The following is a 20,412-nucleotide window of genomic DNA, read 5'->3' on the forward strand; positions in this document are numbered from 1 at the left end:
ACTGAGGCCAGACCAGGCAGTCCTCTGCTGTATATGTGTTGGGGACCTCAAATCAGCTAGTGTATACTGCATGGTTGAGAGATCTAGGGAGTCCAGGTTAGTTGAGACTGCTGGTCTTCCTATAGGGTCACCCTCCTCCTCAGCTTCTTCCATCCTTACCCTGATTCAACCACAGGGGTCCCCAGCTTCTGTCCATTGGTTGAGTGTAAATATCTGCATCTGGCTCTTTCAGCTGCTTATTGGGCCTCTCTGAGGGCAGTCACACTAGGCTCTTGTCTGTAAACACACCATAGCATCAGTAATAGTGTCAGGCCTCAGAGCCTCCTGTTGAGATGGACCCCAAGTTGGACCTTCTTTCCCTCAGTCTCTTCTCCATTTTTGTCCCTGCAGTTGTTTTAGACAGGAACAATTCTGGGCCAGAGTTTTTGACTGTGAGATGACAACCTCCACTTGATGCCCTGTCTCTCTGCCAGAAGATGGACTCTGCAAGTTCCCTTTCTCCACTGTTGGGCATTTCATCTAAGGTCCCTCCCTTTGATCCCTGAGCATCTTTTACCTCCCAGGTCTCTGGTATATTCTAGAGGTCCCCCTACCTCCTACCTCCCGAGGTTGCCTGTTTCCATTCTTTCTGCTGGCCCTCAGGGCTTCACTCCCCCCCAATACCTGATCATGTTCCCCCTTTCTCTTTCTTGTCCCCTCTCCCACCCAGGTCCCTCCCTCCATCTGCCACACCACACACACACACACACACACACCCACACACCCACACACACCCATGATTGCTTTCTTTTCCTTCCCAAGTGGTATTGAGGCATCCTCCCTTGGGCCCTTTGGCTTGTTAACCTTCCTGAGTTCTGTGGATGATTCCAGTCTCTTCAGCGCTGCCTTTTGCAACCAATGTAAGATCCACTTGAAAGCGATTGGTGTGATTGGGTTCTATCTTCCTGGATAGTGTATCCATCCATTTTAAGGTCACATCTACAGGTTCATGGTTTAGGACTGTAACATTTAAGGAGATACAGGGACAGAAGCACAACTCACAGAATATGACAGGGACGTCAGAGTGTGGTGGATAGTAGTCACCTTTGTTTCAGTTTTTTGTTTAAAACAATGGCCTTTGATTCCATTCTCAATTTCAACCTAATCTTTTCTTCTTTTATTTTACTTATGGGTGTTCATTTCATATATTGGTGTGTATCTGTGTTCCATGTGCCTGCCTGTCCCTTGCTTTCTTACCTGTACAGATACTTTGATTTGTGAACTTGGCTTGTCAGCTCATGTGCCTATATGTTTTCAAGTAGATTTGTTGACTTTAAATGTGTTCCAACTAGGTAAACTCCCACCTCTTGCCTGTTTTTCTCTCATAAAAGCCAGTCTTGTAGAATCGGGACTTAACACCAAACTCACTCAACTTGGAGTTTTTGCATATATCACTCTAGTTGAACAGAACAGTTCAGCAGACTTCTTTACCTTAATAGAACTCCTGTCTAGACATCTGGCTGTTCTGTCTGGGTACCACCTTAGTTCTGGTATGCTCATGTGTCACAAGTGCTACAGAAAGAACTCTTTTATTGAATAGGAATTAGACTGAGTCTTTATGTAGGCGTGCATATAATTCCTTGTTTTTTTGAGAAACCTTTCTCACTTGTCAATTAAGATTATTTCTTCAGAAGTTTATAATTCTTAGCAATTGTTATAATGTTCTTCCTTTTCTGGTAGCAGGACTATGGCCAGGCATTTTCTTAACAGCCTGCCTCTCATCTAATCTCCAAATGCTGTTAGAGAAGCTGTGGAAGCCCAGTGTGGGTTCCCCCAGTGTGGGTTCCCTAACAGCTGAGGATCCATTCCTCCCTGTAGCTCACATGTCTAGGTAAACCTGTCAAATTGGCTGTCCTTTGAAAAAGCTGAGAAGTGTAGGCGGTTTACCTACTATAACAGCTGCTAGGGATGATGCAGTATCTTAAAAAAAGGGGGGGGGGGCCTAGAAGATAAGTAAAGTAGGAGTGGATGTGAGTAACAGGACTTCCTTCTTTCCTTCCTTCTTCCCTCTCTCCTTCTTTCCCTCCCTCCTTTCCTTCCTTTCTTTTTTCTCTTTTTGTATTTTTCTTTTCCCCATTTAGACTTACCTAAAACATTTTTTAAAAACTTCACAAAACACCCTTAAAAGAAGCAAAGCCAGTTTTTCCTTGAGCCTTTTGAAATATCTCTGTTTTGTTGGTAATTCAGGGAAGAGTGGATATGAGCTCCCATTTACTTAGAAGCCAGTGTTTGATTCCAACCTCAGCTGATATCATGACTTTATTCTTAGTAGAGCCTTGTTGTGGCATGAACTCTGCAGTTCTTACTTGAGGAATGCATCTTTGTCACTCTAAAATAGCCAAAGGGAAGAAGGCTGTCTGAACTCGGTGGTTAGGTCTGTATGAGAGTCCTGTGATGTATTTGCATGTAAAGCAGTGCAGTTTCCATTTAAGAGTAGTGTGAAGGGCAGACAGAAGTAAGTGGTCAGAGGAAACCTGGTGCAGAGCTTGCTGTGTGGGGAGAGCAAAGGACTTGCCACTTTTACCTTGGCATTTTACCTTAGGAATTTCTTCAAGGCCTCAAATAACCCTGAACTTCAAGTTTCCTTTGAAAATGAACCAGTACTGGACTAAATCTCTTCTTATATCTTCTCCTAAGCCAGAATAAGTGCCTTCATTATTTTCTTAACTATTCCTGGAGAAAAGTGTATCTGAAAAAATATTTTGCTACATTAGTTTACTTATCTTTTGCACTACTGTCTGCTCCTAAAATGTTTATTTTGGAGAGGGGAAAGGCTATTGTTTTAGATCAGAGTTAACCTTTTAAATAGCACATTTATGTGATTCAAAAGCTACCCTAAAGAGATGGTAGAATAATTATCCATTTAATGAGTTAGTGTGCTTCTCCATCCTAGAATTCCTATCCCACAGCAGGCAGGCAGTCTCTTAACAGAGACACAGACAAGCAGCTTCAAAAGTCTGTCTGCTTTTCTGAACTACTTGGAAAACATAGTTTTCTCTGTTATTCATTCTCTTTTCTAAGTGTGCTCTCCTAACTCATTGGCTTCACTCCTCTAAACTTTCCCTCCCAGCCGCATGGCTGCCTACCACCATTCAGCGGACCTTTCTGCCAGCTGAACTCGAACTGCTCAGCCTTTTTCCTTTTCTCCATTCTCCACCTGTGCGCAGCTGCTGAGATTTATAGTTTGTCTGTCTGGGGCTTTTCTTTTAAACACTAATAGAATTGTTCCAGAGTTTAGAAAAAAGGTCTATAAAAATAAGTAGCTTCATATGTGTCACTATCACATTGTTTTGTTCCACCTCCTATATTCTATTGTATAAATATAAACATTAGATAGATTAGATTAGATTAGATAGATAGATAGATAGATAGATAGATAGATAGATAGATAGATAGATTCTCAGGCTGGAGAGATGGCTCAGTGGTTAAGAGAACTGACTGCTCTTCTAGAGGTCTGGAGTTCAATTCCCAGTAACCACATGGTAGCTTACAACCATCTGTAATGGGATCCAATGCCTTCTTCTAGTGTGTCTGAGGACAGCTATAGTGTACTCACATACATTAAATAAATAATCCTTTTTTAAAAATTAAATATATATGTATATATTCATATACATATATATTTTTTCCCTACATGTACATTGCCCAGCACCTTGCATTGTTATTTTCAGTTGTTTTACCTGAGGTATCTTCCTTGTTATTTATAATTACATTCCATTATATTAGATATACATGTTTATTCAGACCTTATTAAAAAGATTGAATTGTGTCCATCTTTTTTTAAAAGCAGAAACAGTACAACAAGTGACTATATATACTCCATTTTCTTCATCTGCAAAGTATTTGTAAAATATTCCTGGAAGTCTGACTGTCAGATCTGGACATGCATATATTTCTAGTTTTCTTGAGTTTTGAATCCAGGTATCTCTAGGGCCTAGAATCCATGTCTCATGTAGTCTGTAATTGTTAAGTAATTTACTGAATAAAGAAATGAATAGGAGAATAATTTTTCTATGCTGGCTTATTTGCTCTAGTGAGATACCAAATCCTTCTCTGATCTTTAATTCTGTAAGACAATCTAGTATGAAGCATCTAGTCAATTAAAGATGAGCTTCTATAGAAATAACTTGTATTTTTAATGCAAAGTACATAAAAGAACACTTTAGTCATGCTTAGAGTTTTACATACAGTTCATGGAACTTGGTAAAAAGTCCATCTCCCCAAACCAGTGAATGTGTTGCTTTATTTGGCTCTGCTGGCTAAAGTTCTATGAATCATAGGGTTTTCTTCCTCTTCTTCCTCCTTCAGCTTTCTTTTTGCTAAATGTTCAAAAAAGTACTTATAGATAGTGATGTAAACACCACCTGTTATGACTAATCTACTCTGGTCTTTCCCGGTTTCTGCTTCATGCCACAACGGAAGTAGTCAAAAACAGCACAAGAACTGAACTGAGAGAGAGAACCTTCAAATTGTTCCATTATGCCTTGCATGGTGCTCACACTGTCAGCTGACTGCCTGGAGCTGTCTGTAAACTCTTAACCGTCTGACCCACATAGGCCTTTGTTTAGTGGTCACAGAACCGGGTAGTTGTGGCTAATGAACTTCTGTACCTAAGTTTTATAAGTAGTATATAAGATGGAATTTACCCATATAATGATTTTGATTGATCTTTGAAGGATGTTTTTGTTTTTGTTAGGGTGATATTTTGGATACATTTACAGTTTATTAGCTCCTGATTCCAATAGGTTTGCCTTATGTAACTTGAGTTCATTCATAGTAGAAGATTGGGCATTGTTCAATATTTTAAAAAAATTGAATCCTGTTTCTGTAATGTACAATCTGCCATTCTAGAAAAACTAATCTTATTCTATTTATCTTCCCTGTAAAATGAGGTAATAAAAAGCTATTCTGTAAAGTTACAAGGATACATGGAAAGAAAACATTGAAAACATATTTAGTTCCATACCTTACATAGTTCAACAAATGTTAGTGATGAGTAACTTTTATATGTTTACATCTGTATATATTTGTATGGTGAAGACTTGTAGAAGAGATTATGATAGAGCAGAGTTTCTGTTACCCTGTGATGCTTCATGAGCAACTGAGGGCACAGTTTTTTAATTCAAACATATCACAGATCTTGAATGCAGTTGTGGTTAAATTGAAGCCCATGATCTCAGCACTCAAATCAAGAAAAGAGCAGTATCAGCAGGTCTCAATGAGCCCAGACCATGTGCATTCTTCTCAGAGATCACTGCTGCCCCATTCTCTGTCTCTTCATAAGAACGCTGTGAGACGGACAGCTGCCCAAACAGCTGAGGGGTGATTGTTTGATCAGGGCCTTTGATGTCTAGCAAGCACATGGCTTTCCAACTACCCAGAGCACTGCACACAAAAGCTGGGAGGTGACCTGAGAATCCTTAGCTTATTCAGATGGTGGAGCCAGAAGAGGAATACAGGAACCTCACCAGCACTCTGGCAGGCCAACCAGGAATAGCTAAGAGTCCATGCAGGGTTTCAGAAGATTACAAAGACAGCCAAGATGGTGGTAATGACAAGGATCAAATAATTTTAATTCTCAACATAGTCTGTCTACTCTATGTAGAATAAAGCTCTCATGTAGGCCACTATGAGTTCTGGTCCTTTTTGCAAGATAACTATCTCTGTATTTCTTTCTTTGTCCTCATGGCTTACTTTGAGAAAACGCACGGAACCCATTTCTTTGTCTCTTGGGGTTTAAAACTGCAGAGTAATAAGCCTAGGTTTGAGTATTTTTAAATCTCTTATACTTGGTAGACACTTTATGTTTATCAGCTCCTGTATTAAATTTGGGGGAGGGGGGGAACCTTTTAGTTATTTCCTCCCTCTGATTTTTCTGCCCTTCCTCTCTAGATCTTATGTGGTTCAAACCCGAGACTTTCTGAAATCCTATTTTTAACTTTTCTTTTCTCTCTCTCCTGTTCCCCCTTCCCCCTTTCTTGACTTATATTGTTCTGTCTTTGGGGAAATTTCCTTAAATTCTTTGTTTTCTCCCCTGACCCTGTCTCCCCTTTTCTCCCTCCCACCACCAAGGATTGGATGTAGATTTTGAGTGTAATAGACAATGTACAGAGTCTAGAAAAGTTGTCTAGACTAAACCCGAGTTTATGATCTTTCTCCTTCAGCTTCCCGCCTAGCTAGGATTATAGGCATGCACCTCCGTGCTCGGCAGCATAAAAATACTTTCTATTGAATAATTTCTGTAACTTTGTCTTTAGTTATTAAGACTTCTTTGTCACACCCTGCATATTTCTTTTACAGAACTTTCTTATGTCATGATTTTTTTTAATTCATCAGAAGAAGAAAATGATAGCTTTCTAAGATAGGTTTCCACCCTGCCTCCTTTCAAGGATTTTGATTAACTCAAGTTTTACTTGTCTTTGTTTTTGTCTTTTCCACATTGGAGGCTTTTAATTGGAAGCTTATATTTAGTTTTCTGCTTATCATTTGCACTAAGGAACAAAATAATTGAAATCGGAGGCATGGGTAAGGTTATTGACCTTAATCTTTATTATAAGGTGATATGGGTAGGCTTCTCTTTAGGGAAGTATGATTAATTAACAACATTATTTCTTTTGAGGCATGTCAGATCTCCAAGAAAGCTATAATCTCCTCTTGTGGTGTGGGGAGAGGGAGGCCTTATGGAGTTAAGCTGAACTGAATATTTGATTTGTCAGGAGGACAGGGATGAAAGTGGTTTCTTGATAATTTTTAGAACTTAGCAGTTAGCATTTTCTTCCCTTATTCCTGCTACTCATATTGCCTCAGCTGTAACATTTCTCCCAGTCCAAAGTGCCTATTGTATTCTCTCCAAAGAATGTAAATTTCCAGATTTCTGCTGGAGTAGGAGTGGAGACGGATTGTGACCCTGCAACAAAGAGAGACCAACTAGGGATCTAAGCTTGCCTTCAGTTTTTACTTTAGTTCCATGCCTCACTGTTTAAATAGCCATGTCCAGATTTCACCTCCTTCAGGAATTGAGTAGTATAAATCAAGCCCCAGTTCATCTTACTTTGCTGCGCCTTTGTGTTTAGCTGTCTTGAATCTAAGTCAGTGTTTACACATTCTTTTTTTAACTTTGAGGCTATATAGCCTTTTGAATCTGCAGATTTATGTCATGAAAATAAGAGAACTTTTTGTTGTATTTTAATGGAATTTTGAGAGGAATTAAAAGTCTTCTCAACTGGCCATTTATCCTCAAAAGCCTTCATTTGGTTTTTTGGGGTTTTTTGGTTTTCTTTTTAAAGGTTTTTTGTGCATGTATACCCAAATGTATGTAAATATGTATATACATATAAATGCACCACATACATGCAGGCTCCCAGGGGCCAGAAGAGAGCATCATATCCCTTGAACCATCCCAGGAAGTTATGATTGCCACATGTGCTTGTTGGCAGCTAAACCCAGGTCTTCTGCAAGAGCAGCAAGTTCTCTTTAACTGCTGAGTTATCCCTTTAGGCCCTTTATTTGTTTAAAAGATGAGACATGAAATTCTGAGAGATGACTTGATTTTCCCAATGTCACATTTTTGTTATTTATTTGCATTATAACAACCACCTCAAAATTTAGTAATTATTGGAAAGGAGTCTTTTTTCTCCTGAGCATCATCTGAGGTGACTTGAAAAACAGAGACCTAGAGTGACAACCTCCGAGGGCTTGCTGAACATTCGTGTGGCTGGATTAGATGGGACTGGGACTAGGCACCTACCTGTGGCCTTTTTATGTGGCTTCCTAACGTCTGTACAGCATAATGACTGAATTACAAGACTGAATATTCCCAAAGAGGAAGCCACAAGACTTGCATTGCTTTTTGTAATCAAGTCATGACTTGCACCAAGTTTTATTATCAGGGATTCATTAAGACTAGCCCATGTTCAAAAGGATGGCAACTAGATCCTTCTTTTGACTGAAGAAATATCAAAGAACTTACGGGCATATTTAAAAACCACCATATATGTGGGTATAATAGGTAGATCCAGGAAAAGAAGATAGGGCTTTTGATTCTTCCAAAACTGACTTTAGAGCATGCTGTAGAGCAGGACCCCACACCTGAAAGGAGGCTTTTAGATAACATGTGCATTTTACTCTCCTTTGCTACTTCAGCTTCTCTACAGCAGATCACGATATTAATCACACTGATGAGAGTTTTTTTATATATATTTGATTGTTTTGTAAGTCCTGTCTATTTTGTTTTTGAATAGTTGTTGGAACAGAAAATAAGACAAGAGTCTTGTGACCTCAGTTTTTTCAAAACACAGAACTGTTCTTGGAATGTGTTTTCATGCTCCTTCCAGGTGTGGCAGATAGGACTGAGTTTACTTCAACTGTTGTTACTCAGATGCCTGTCTTAGTTAGGGTTTCTATTGCTGTGAAGAGACCCGTGACGTGGCAGTTCTTATAAAGGAAAACATTTAGTTGGAGTTGGCTTACAGTTCAGAGGTTTAGTCCATTATTCTGGCAGAAAGTGTGGTGGGCACACAGGCAGTCATGGCACTAGAGAAGTAGCTGGTAGTTCTACATCTGGATCAGCAGGCAACAGGAAGTGAGACACTAGGCTTGGCTTGAGCATCTCAGACCTCAATGGCTACTCCCAATGATACACTTCCTTCAACAAGGCCACACTTAGTCCAACGAGGCCTCCTGATAGTGCCATCCCCTATGAGGGCCATTTTCATTTGGACCACCACAGCCTCTATGGAAAAACATCTTGGCTGGTCTTTGTGATTGTATACTTTAAACCTCAGAGTATAATTGTCTGATGTTCTGTATAAAGTTGCCTATTGAATGAAACTTTAGGTCCCCTCATTTTTAGGCCCCATTTTCCCAGGTTTACACTACTAACTAGAGCAGTAAACCGATATTTACAATATAAAAAAATCCCAAAGAGCTGTTAGCTTAAGCAAAGAAAGGGTAAGCTTCTCCCAAACAGTTCATTCAATTACACCCTAAGTTGGCCTTTCAAGTTCTCTGCAACCTTAGGAATGACTGACCATTTCAATCATTTTATATCAGAGCTAATGTTCCAAGAGCCTCAGTGACTAAGGTTACCAGAGTAACTCAGCAAGCAATGGATTAACTCCCTGATTTTCAAGGCTGGGACTTTCCTATTATTTATGAAACTTAGGGTATAATGTTTTGTGATATGTATTAAAAGCAGCAACTCTGTCTGCCAGTACTTCCTTGTCAACAGCACATGGACCTAGGTTAATTCTCTTGAACAGACAATCTACATAGATACTTTTGTTTATCTCTGAGCTACTGTTACTATATTTGATGGCTATGCAGGAACAGTCTTTATATAACCAACCAAAATGTCAATTTTTATCTTGATTATTACAGTTGTAGAATGATACATAAGCCATTTTCAACCAGAGTCAACCCATAAATAATGAGATGGCAAAATGTTGCTAATAATCTCACACCCTTATACATAACTGTATTACAATCTACACACATTTTAATATGCTACCAGCCCTCATCATGGTCATATTCTTCTTACATTGGTTTCAAGTGTTTTACTTAATGTTTCTAAGCAACAAGCTAAAATAGGCAGCAGTTTATTAAAAGGAAGGAAAATTATTACTGCTTATCAATTTAGCATGGAGTGTTCCAAGTATTGACTGAATGAAACCTCAATGACATGTTTTCACAAATGTACTTTTGCTTTTTTATTGTATTACAATATCCTCATATATTGCAGTTGCATATATCAAAATGAAGATTTTCCTGTTTTTATTTATGATATTGATATGAGGTTTAATTAATCATTATAGCTATTGGTTTTCTCATTTGAGTTGAACTTTAATAAAATCCATCTGTGAGAAAAGGCAGAAAACCATTCTCTAGAAACAATGCTTTGATATTTAGGGACATAAGAGCAGCTGCGAGCTGTTATTTTTCTTCCCTTAATAGCTGAATGTCACATCCTGTAATTTGGCTTCCATTCACTGATATGAGCAAAGGGTTCTGCTCCTCTTGTAGACTTGCATTTCATTAGCATGCATGTTAACGTTATGCAGTTTTCATCAGTCAGGTTTCCTTTAGAACTGAACATAGAACCTGCTGTTGGCCTCTGGTGCCACCTCACTGGACAGTCTTCCCTGCCTTGGCGTTACTGTCTCTTTTATATGCTACGCTACTGCTCTCAGGCTTTGCCAAAACCAAGTTCTCTTACTAACTTCAATTTCACTGTTCTACCTCAGTATGGTATTAATAAAAGTGAGTGGGTATAAAAATGTACACCCGTATAGGCTTGGTTTGTGAATAAGCTAATTTATACTTGAATGAGTCTGTTTGTGTTTAATAGAGGGTGTTTATAGCCAGATTGGGGAAAGTGTGTAGGAAGGGATAGGAAAGGGTAAGCCTAGTAAAGAATGAGGAAAGATGGAAGAGTCACAAAAGATCATTGTAACAAGACTGGAGTTAAGTTCTTTTCTGCTAAAATGTTCCTCACTATTAATAAAAATGTTTAAACATAAGAAACTATTTTTGGAAATATTTAATTCTACTTGATAATAAATTAAGCCTTTATCAAATCTTTGTTTATAGTACAAACTGCTAGATCTTTAATATTTGCATAGTTAATAAGAGGTGTAAAATAATTATAGAAATGAAGAAATATAGTAATCTATATTGTGTGTTTTCAGCATCACTACCTTCTCACCTCACACCACTGAATAGTACATCACATAGTACATAGTACATCCCTAGACAAGCAGCATCAGCATCACCTGGGAGCATGTTAGAAATGAATTTCTTATGTCCTACTCCCACTTGCTTCACCTCAGATTCTAAGGAGGGCTCATCCATCAGTGTTTCTGGCATATGAAAAATTGAAAATTATACTATCTTCTAATAGGAAAAGTTTATTTTATTTTAAAATAGATTGTGTTAGCTAGTATATATGTGTGTATACATAGAGAGATATGTATATGTACATATATACAGACACACACACACACACACACACACGACAAAATACCTGAGAAAATCAGCTTAAAAGGAGGGAAGATTCATTTTGAGTCACTGTTTTAGTTCATTGTCACTTAGCCCCATTATACATGGGATAAATACAGATAAATACATGGCAGCTGGAAGCTGAGAGAGTGGTCTGGTGATAAGATAAATAAACCCTTCAAAGGCACACTTCCAGTAAGTAACTAGTGGTTTGAGTGAGAATGGCCCTCCTAGGCTCATAGATTTGAATGCCTGGTCACCGGAGAGTTGCACTATTTGGAAGGATTTGGAGGAGTGGCCTTGTTGGAGGAAGTATGTCAATGGAGGTGGGCTTTGAGGGTTTCAAAAGCTCAAGCCAGGGCCAGTGACTCTGTCTGCCTGCTGCTAGCCGCCCTGAGTGTAGAGCTCACAGCTACGTGTGCAGCGCCATGTCTGCCTGCATGTAGCCATGCTTCCCACCGTGAAAATGGGCAACAAAGCCTCTGAAACTTTAAGCAAGCCCCAATTAAATGTTTTCCTTTATAAGGGTTGCTGTGGGCATGGTCTTTCTTCACAGCAATAGAATGGTGACTAAAACAGTAATCTTCTTGATCTAGTTAGGCCCCACCTTCTAATATCCCATTCAATTCTTACTTACCAGTCAGTTAATCCACTGATGGCATCAGTACCCTGATGATCATTTACTACTTACTGAACATTGTCCTTAGTGTTTACATATGTTTCCATGAAGAAACATACAATAAAAGAGACTTAGATTGCAAGTTCTCCAATTATAAAAATACAAAATACCACAGGGAAAGTAGGTAAAATTAGTTAATGGAGTTGTGAGAGAATTTTCCTATTTTCTAAAATAAAAAAAGGGCAAGTGCTAGATTCTGTGAGTATAGCAGCAGAAACAAACACAGTTTTTCAGTCTCCTTAAATCACTATATAAAACGTAGGTTAATTATGTATCAATGTTTAAAATCATGAGCATAATTTACAATGAAGTTAACTGATAAAGTAGCCACTTAAACCCCTAAAAATAAACAGAATAAATAACTGAAGTTCTCCCTGCTGTGAGCTGCTGGGCAGGAGGTATCATGAGAACTAAGTAAAGCTGTTTGGTGGATCTTGGCATAAGAGAGTTTCAAAGTAAGTAATAGATATTCATTGTTAAGCTCAGAAGACAGGCTCTAGAACAAAAGCTGAAGCTGAAGGGGTTTTATCAAGAGCAGGTGAACAGAGAGGCTCCATGATGAGGTCTAAAGGAAGTAATGAGATCCTGAGAATTCTCAGGGATAACTGACAGCCTGTCTTATCCCAGGGCACCTATACTGAGCTTACAATCAAACTGAGCAGCACAGTGACTGAAGAAAACAAACACCTGAGTGCAAGTGAAAGGGGGACATGAGTCATAGAGGTCTCTTTGTTTGGATTCTACTCAGACGTTGACAAGGACAGAGATACACTGGTTCTGAGAGCTCAATGATAACATGTTCAAGTAAAAATTAGCAGCAAAAAGGATCCTGGTCAAATTTTGTACTTTTCAATTACAAATTTTTATTTTAATAAGGAACTAAGGAACAGCCAGGAAGACCATGAAAACACACAAGAAATGCATGTCCACAATAAGAAAGTAAGATCTTAAATACATGTAACTACTTCAAGAAAATGGAAGAACAAATATGGACCAGTACAAAACTCAAAAGTAAGGAGACAGAAGTAAATCAGATCTTATTTATTGTGGACTCTAATAAGAAAGCATATATAAGTTATTTGCATATTTCTGAAAAGTTAATAAGTGTTGATAATGTTAAGTTTCACTGAACTATTCCTTGAAAGACACCTTTATAAAGGAAGGAGAGAGAAAGAACTATGCATTTCATCTATGAAGGGCTTTGTGGAGGAATGGAGCAATGGTAGTCAGCTCTAACTTTATATAAGGTATAGTCAAATAGCTATTACAGATTCTGAGTTTATGAAAAGTATGGTCTAATAGCTGTTAGAAATGAAATGCCTGAAAGTGCCCTTCACTGGGATGGGGTTTTTCTTACATAATCCCAAAGTGAATGCATTATAAAATGCTTTGTTTTCTGTTTATGTTGAATTACTATGATACTTGCTAATTTGAAAAGGCTTTGATTAATTACATGGAATGTTCTCTTACACTTTACAGTGAGAGACCTACCACCAATTTGTCTTGATGTTAGACAAAAACAGCGCATGTCTATGGATGCAATATCATCTGAAGTAAAGGTCCCTCCCCTTCCAGAACCTGCTCTTCCTAGCCAGCCTAAAACTGTGAAAGACTTTGAGTAAGTTCTAACTCTTCTGTGTAGACTGATAGTCATCTACATGTCAGTGCTTTGCATAGCTTAACATCTTTCCCTGAAAAAAATTATCTGAATTTGTAGATTTTTATATTAGTCAAAAGTGAAGACACAAAAGACAAGATATCTCAAGTTGAAGATATAAATAAATGTATGAATAATGGATAGTGGATATGTTGTAGCAAAAGACAGCAAACACCAAGAGAATGAGTCAGAATTGTCCCAAAACAGTGGCAAAAAAATAATTTTGCCATTAAAACACATAGTCACACAAATTCATCTGCTATGTAACCATTCTTTAAAAGCTGTGTCACCATTCAGAAAATCAAACTGCAGAATTTGAAGCACTTACGTGGGAATGCAAAAAGAGAGACTCAAGCTGTAAAGTTCAAAAGCTCCAGAAGGTGGACTGTGGAAGAAAAGGAAAGAGTGAGAAAGGGCGTGGGTCAAGGTGATGAGTTTTAGCTGGACTTGATAGTATGCACCAGTAATTTTAGCATTCAGGAGTCTGAGGCAGGAAGAACACCCCAAGTTTGGGGACAACATGGGCTACAGAACAAGACTCTTAGGAAAAAAATGGAAACAGTGAATTAGTATTTTAATATAATTAAGAACTAAAACATTTCTATACTGTTTGTATTAACTATAACTGATTTATGTTGTTTTCAGTATTAAAATTATATATTTAGCATGATAATTCATTTTTTTAAGAAATGCTGTTTATCTGAATGATGTTTCTCTTCACTTATGATTAATATATGATTTTGTTTATTTTTTTAGGGAAGATTTAGAAAAAGCTGAGGCCACAGGAAATTGGAAAACAGTACATGCTTTTTATATAACAGCATTTGATTCTTTCACAGAATTAAATGCTGCGTTTAAGGTAATAAATAATATATAAAAGATACTTTTCATTCACTTATAATTTTAAATTTAAAAAGAGAGAATTTTATAGTCAGTATTGACAAACAATATGTATCTTAAAATTATATGTATCAAGATATTATTTGTGATTTACTAAATATTTCATTAATATTTTTTAATTTTAAAAATTATTAAAACCATTCTTATACATTAATTTATTTTCAGTAATTGCATTAAATAATTTTTTTGATCATCAGACAATAGGATTAGTTGATATTATAAAAAAGTATAATTCAGATATTATTAAGAATAATCCATGAAATGTTAAACATATTTGATTCTTTAATTGAATTTTCAGAAAGATGCCACATCCTCATTTAATACTATTGAGGACTCTGGGATTAATGCCAATTTGGTGAATGCAGTATTTGATGCCTTACTTAATACTGTAAGTATTGTTATGGACATATTCAAGTAGTATAATTTTATGTGTCTTCTTTATTGCACAGCTCTTTTATTTTTTAAAAAGATACATTTTAATTTTTAATTTATGTGTGTTTCTGTGAATGAATTATGTGTATAAGGGTGGCCACAGAGGCCAGCAGAGGGCACTTGATTCCCTGGAGCTGGAATTACAGATGGTTATGAGCTGGTGCATGGTATACAGGTATATGGGTGCTGGGAACTGATTTTAGGTCTTCTGGAAGATTAGCAATTGTTCTTGACCTCTGAGCCATCTCTCCATCTCCTCTTTTTCAGACATAGCCACTTTGTAATAAAATTATACTAAACAATCAGATATCATTTTATGATAAATAGAATATTCAGAAAATTAGGTCATTCTTTTTCTAATTATTTGAGAATTAAACAGAAAATACACTATATATAAAATATGTATTTAGAAAGACTTTCTAAAACCTGCTTTACTTACTCAGGGAAGGTGACTTGAGTGATTCTCAGAGTTTAGCTCTGAATCAGTCATAGGAAGTGACATAGGCTCAGAGACAGTAGGTCTTAAATCAGGAATTCAGTTTGTTAATGTGATTAATTATATTCATGTATTTCCAATGGTTAAATCATCCTTGTAAAGTTGGACTAAATCCTACATGGCCAAAGTGTGTAAGTTTTTAAATGTTTTGGCTCAATTTGCTAATACTTTGTTGGCCGTTTTACTGGGCTCCCCTAGTGGTTCTAATCTTCCTAATGCTGAGACTCTAAATACAGCTCCTCATGTTGTGGGGACCTCCAACCATAACATTATTTTTTGTTGCTACCTTATAATTGTAATTTTACTACTGTTATGAATCATATTGTAAATTACTTTTGCAGATAGAGGTTTGCCAAAGGAGTTGTGACCTGTAGATTGATAACCACTGGTCTATACTTCCTTTCTTATGACTTTGTTTGGGGCACTAAGATAAAACAATTTTTCTTTTATTTGGTTATTCAATACCACAGGTCTTCCCTGAGAACATATACACACGTAATAACATTATACAGACTGTGTGTGTGTATAGCATATTACTTATACACATATAATAATTAATGAAAATGACACCATGGATTTGAAAGAGAGAAAACAGGGCTGTATAGGAGGTTTTGGAGGAAAGAAAGGAAAAGGGGGATGATGTAATTACATTATCATCTTAAAAGAAAAATGTAATTTTAATAGAACATATCTTGGTAGCACTTGCTGAGTTACCAAGACTGACTTACTGGAATTAAATGTATCCCTAATGGCCAGGTATAATTGTGCAATTTATAATCCCAGCAATTAAGAAGCTGAGGAAGATCAAAAGGTCTTGGCCAGCCTGGTTTACATACTGAAACCCTTGGCACAAAAAAGTGTAACTTGAATCAATGTGTACATACCCAAAATATATATGCCAAACATTTTAAATTAGTAAATACAATACTGTTGGACTTGTGATTTTGTCTTCTCAAGGAAAGAAAAATAAGGGTTTTTTTTTTTTGAGTTATATAAAAGTGTTGCTAGTCATCAAAAGATCACCTTGTATATTTCTGCAAACTGTATACTACATATCCCAGAGAGCAACCTCATGGCAGCCTACATCACTGGTGCTCCCTGGAGTTCTCAGGTGTGAATCAGATACTGCTTAGTGTTGCTCTCCAGTCACTAAGTCTGCTTGTCATTATTCAAACATATCTGCAAGTAAGATTAATGTAAAAATCACAAAATACCCTAATAATTATTATCTCTTAATTATTTTCTTTTGCCTCTAGCCTCAAGATATTCAGAAGTCAGTATTGAAGGGAATCATTAACAGCTTGTTACAAGAATGGAAAGGGTAATTGTAACTGGTATTTAATCTGTATAGATGACTTAGATATGTATCTCGTGTATTTATGTGTGTTTTACTCTTAGGAAGTATCGTATATGAGTTCTAATAATGATATGGATCAGAAAGGGATTAATTATAGAATACTTGAAACAAAGCTATTTAATGTACTGAGATTTGGATTTCTTAGGATCTGTAAATATACAAAAAGAAATCAATGAATCTTTTAAAATTATGTGTAAGTATTTTTGTGTTCAGATATATGTGCTATGCAAATATAGGATGAGTACTCATCCAAAATCTTGGGCTTCTTTGTAGCCAATACATTTTTTTCAGAAAGTAAGTTACTAGCTTTAAAGAAAACTTTTGTTACTTCAGGTAAGCACCTCAGGCCAGAAGAGTTGAAGCCAAACTGGGCCTTGGCTACTTCCTGAGCATGACAACAAAAACCTCATCAAAAACATTGAGCTGTCAATCCCATGCATACTTTTTGTGCTCATGTCTAATAATTCATGTAAACATGAATGACACTGCTAGTTTGATGAAGTACCAGATGGAATGGAAAAGGACTTAAGCAAAGTGAAAGGTGAACACCTGAGTCTTGAGCAGAGAGAAAATTCATCAGCGTTTAGTGTCCCCAGGAGCTTTTTGCCTTTAATCTGGGATCCAGTGAAAGATCTTGGATTTAATGATTTCATGTTCAAGAACCATTTTTAAGTTAGAAATTTATTTCTGTGTATCTGTGACAGTGTACTATAAACTTTGAACAAGTGAGAAATGCTAGTCAGATTTGGGACTAAAACTCTCCTGGACAAAACTGATAATGTTAAAATCAAGATATTTCAGGATGTCCAAAGTAAAATTCTTTTAATTAGCAGCTGGATGTGCATTGGTTTATAGACCTTCTCCATCTTTTATTAAACATAGATTCTTTTCTCATACAATAAACTCTGAATACAGTTTGCCCTCCCTCTACTCCCAGTTCCTCCCCACATCCTCTCTTATCCAGATCCATTTCCTTTCTATCTCTCATTAGCAAAGAATAGACTTTTAGGAGATAATAACAAAATAAAATATTTGAAAAAATTAAAGTTGGACAATTGAAAAGTAAAGAGCCCTAAGAGAAGGCACAAGAATCAGAGACCCACACATTTACATATTCAGGAGTCCCGTAAACTGAAAGATATAGTATATATATGCAGAGGACTGGTGTCCAGAGGACCCATGTAGGACCTGTGATTGCTACTTCAGTCTCTTTAAGTTCATATGAGCTATTATGTAAACATACCATATTTTTTAATCCATTCTTTTGTTGAGGGACATCTAGGCTGTTTCCAGTTTCTGACTATTATAAGTAGAACAGCAGTTAACATCGTTGAGCAAGTGTTCCTATGATAGAATAAAGTGTCCTTTGGGTATATATCCAAGAATGGTACAGCTGAATTGTAACCAGACCTTGGGCTACTTTTTAAAATTCTTTTTTCTACTACCCTTCTTCACCCTTCCAACACCCACCCCCAACACTAGGTAGGAGAGAAAGAAGGTGAGAGGAGGAAGGGAGCATCAGTATCATTAGACTACTTCCTGATGACTAGGGGCACTGAGTTTCTTGGGGCGAGTTTGGTCTTCTTCAGCAGCTGCAGCAGGAAGAGGAGGAAGAGGAGCAATTTTATACCTTCTCAAGTGTTTCCAGAATTCTAAACATCACAAACTGCAGAAACTATCTGCACCTGGCAAAATCATGCTTCTGCCTGGGCATGAGGCAAATCATAGTCTGCTGCTGTGGACAGTCGAAAGCAGCTCCATATCTCACACCTGGAATTAAAACGAAAGCACTTTCCCATAATATTTCTGTTTTTTAAAGAAACCAAAATTTTCTCTACACTGGATCTTGAGATAGATTGACTGCCATCTTTCTGAGGAACTGCCATATTGATTTCCAGAGTACCTGTACATGTTTGCACTCCTACTAGCAGTGGAGGAGTGTTCTCCTTGCTCCACATCCTCATCAGCATGAGCTGTCATTTGTATTATTGATCTTAGCCATTCAGAGGTGTAGGATAGAATCTCAAAGTCATTTTGATTTGCATTTCCCTAATGGCTAAGGATGTTGGAATTTCTTTAACTATTTCTTAGCCACTTGAGTTTTCCCTATTTGAAAAATCTGTTTAGATCTGTACCCCATTTAAATTGGGTTATTTAGCTTTTTATATCAAGTTTTTTGAGTTATTTATATATTTTGTATATTAGCCCTCTGTCAGATGTAGAGTTGGTAAAAATATTTTTCTCATTCTGTAGGCTGCCACTTTGAATGATTGTACTCTTTGCCTTGCAGAAGCTTTTCAGTGTTCTTGATGTTGAGACTTGCTTTGTGTCTGAGTATATAATCAGTTTTAGAGAAAGTTCCATGAGGTACAGAGAAGAATGTATATTCTTCTGTGCGTGGGTGAGATGTTCTATAAATATCTGTTAGGTCTATTTGGTTTATAGCATCTGTTAGCTCTAGCATTTCTATATTTAGTTTTTATCTAGATGACCCACCTGTCTGATGGTGAGAGTCGTGTATTGAAGTCTACTGTCAGTGAGGGTCAGTATGTGATTTAAGTAGTGTTTCTTTTACAAAGGTGGGTGCCCTTGTTTGGACATAGATGTTAATAATAGAAATATCATCTTGGTGGATTTTCCCTTTGATGAATATGTAGTGTCCTTCCCTATCTCTTCTAATTAGTTTTGGTGTGAAGTCTATTTTGTTTGATATCAAAATAGCTACACTAACTTGTTTTTCTTAGATCCATTTGTTAGAATATCTTTTCTTAACCCTTTACCCATAGGTAATTTCTATTTTTGATGTTGAAGTGTGTTTCTTTGATACAGCAAAAGGATCAGTCCTGTTTTGGCATCCTTTCCATTAGTCTATGTCTTTTTATTGGGGAATTATGACCATTGACATTGAGAGATATCAATGCCCAATGAATACTGATTCCTGTTGTTTTGTTGTTGTTATCGGTGGTGATGGTGATTGCGTGTACATGCATGTGCATTCGTGTGTGCATGTGTGTGTGTGTGTTTCATTTCCTTTGATTTTGGTTGTCTGGGTTGTTTATTTCCTATGTTTTCGTGGTTATAGTTTTCCTTCTTAGGTTGGAGTTTTTCTTCCAGCACCCTCTGCAGGACTGGATTTGTAGATAAATATTGCTTAAAAATGTTTTCTAATGGAATATCTTATGTTTTCCATCTATGATTGAGAGTCTTGTTGGGTACAGTAGTGTGGGCTGACATCTGTGATTTCTTAAAGTCTACAGCATATCTGTCTAGGACCTTCTAGCTTTTAGAGTCTCCATTGAGAAATCAGGTGTAATTCTAGTAGGTCCCTTTGTTTAATATTCTCCCTTTGTTCTGTACATTTAGTGTCTTGATTATTAAGTGCTGAGGGGACTTTTTTCTGGTCCAATCTATTTAGTGTTCTGTATGCTTCTTAAACCTTTATAGGCATCTTCTCCTTTAAGTTAGAAATTTTTTCTTCTGTCATTTTTTGGAAAACATTTTCTGAGCCTTTGAGCTTGGATTCTTCTTCCTCTATTCCTATTTTTCTTAGATTTGGTCTTTTTGTGGTACCCCAGATTTTCTGGTTGTTTTGTGTCAGGAGTTTTTTGGATTTAACATTTTCTTTGGTTGGTATATTTATTTCTTATATTGTATCACCAATGCCTGAGATTCTTTCTTCCATCTCTTATATATTATATGTTGGTGAAGCTTGCCTCTGTAATCCCTATTTCAATTTCTAAATTTTTTTCATTTCCAGAATTCCCTCAGTTTGGGTTTTCTTTATTGATTCTGTTTCCATTTTCAAGAATTGAACAATTTTATTCATTTCCTTTCACTCTTTGTGTTCTTACAGATTT

The 20,412-nt window shown here is 36.9% G+C and overlaps 1 protein-coding gene across 6 annotated transcripts in view; it reads left to right on the forward strand.

Moving 5' to 3' along the window:
• The window catches only part of Hectd2 (HECT domain E3 ubiquitin protein ligase 2), a 64,375-nt gene that overhangs the window by 17,366 nt on the left and 26,597 nt on the right, over positions 1-20,412 (forward strand). For all 6 annotated transcript variants that reach the window (XR_013106225.1, XR_013106226.1, XR_013106227.1 and 3 more), the window contains exons 3-6: positions 13,193-13,331; positions 14,127-14,229; positions 14,569-14,658; positions 16,455-16,519. Coding sequence is in view for 3 of the 6 variants with exons in the window: in XM_034486467.2 (XP_034342358.1) it covers positions 13,193-13,331; positions 14,127-14,229; positions 14,569-14,658; positions 16,455-16,519 (397 nt within the window). In the remaining 3 variants the exon portion in view is untranslated. The remainder of the gene's footprint in view (positions 1-13,192; positions 13,332-14,126; positions 14,230-14,568; positions 14,659-16,454; positions 16,520-20,412) is intronic.

This window comes from Arvicanthis niloticus, chromosome 1, assembly GCF_011762505.2.
Source record: "Arvicanthis niloticus isolate mArvNil1 chromosome 1, mArvNil1.pat.X, whole genome shotgun sequence".
In the NCBI taxonomy this organism is placed as follows: Eukaryota; Metazoa; Chordata; class Mammalia; order Rodentia; family Muridae; genus Arvicanthis; species Arvicanthis niloticus.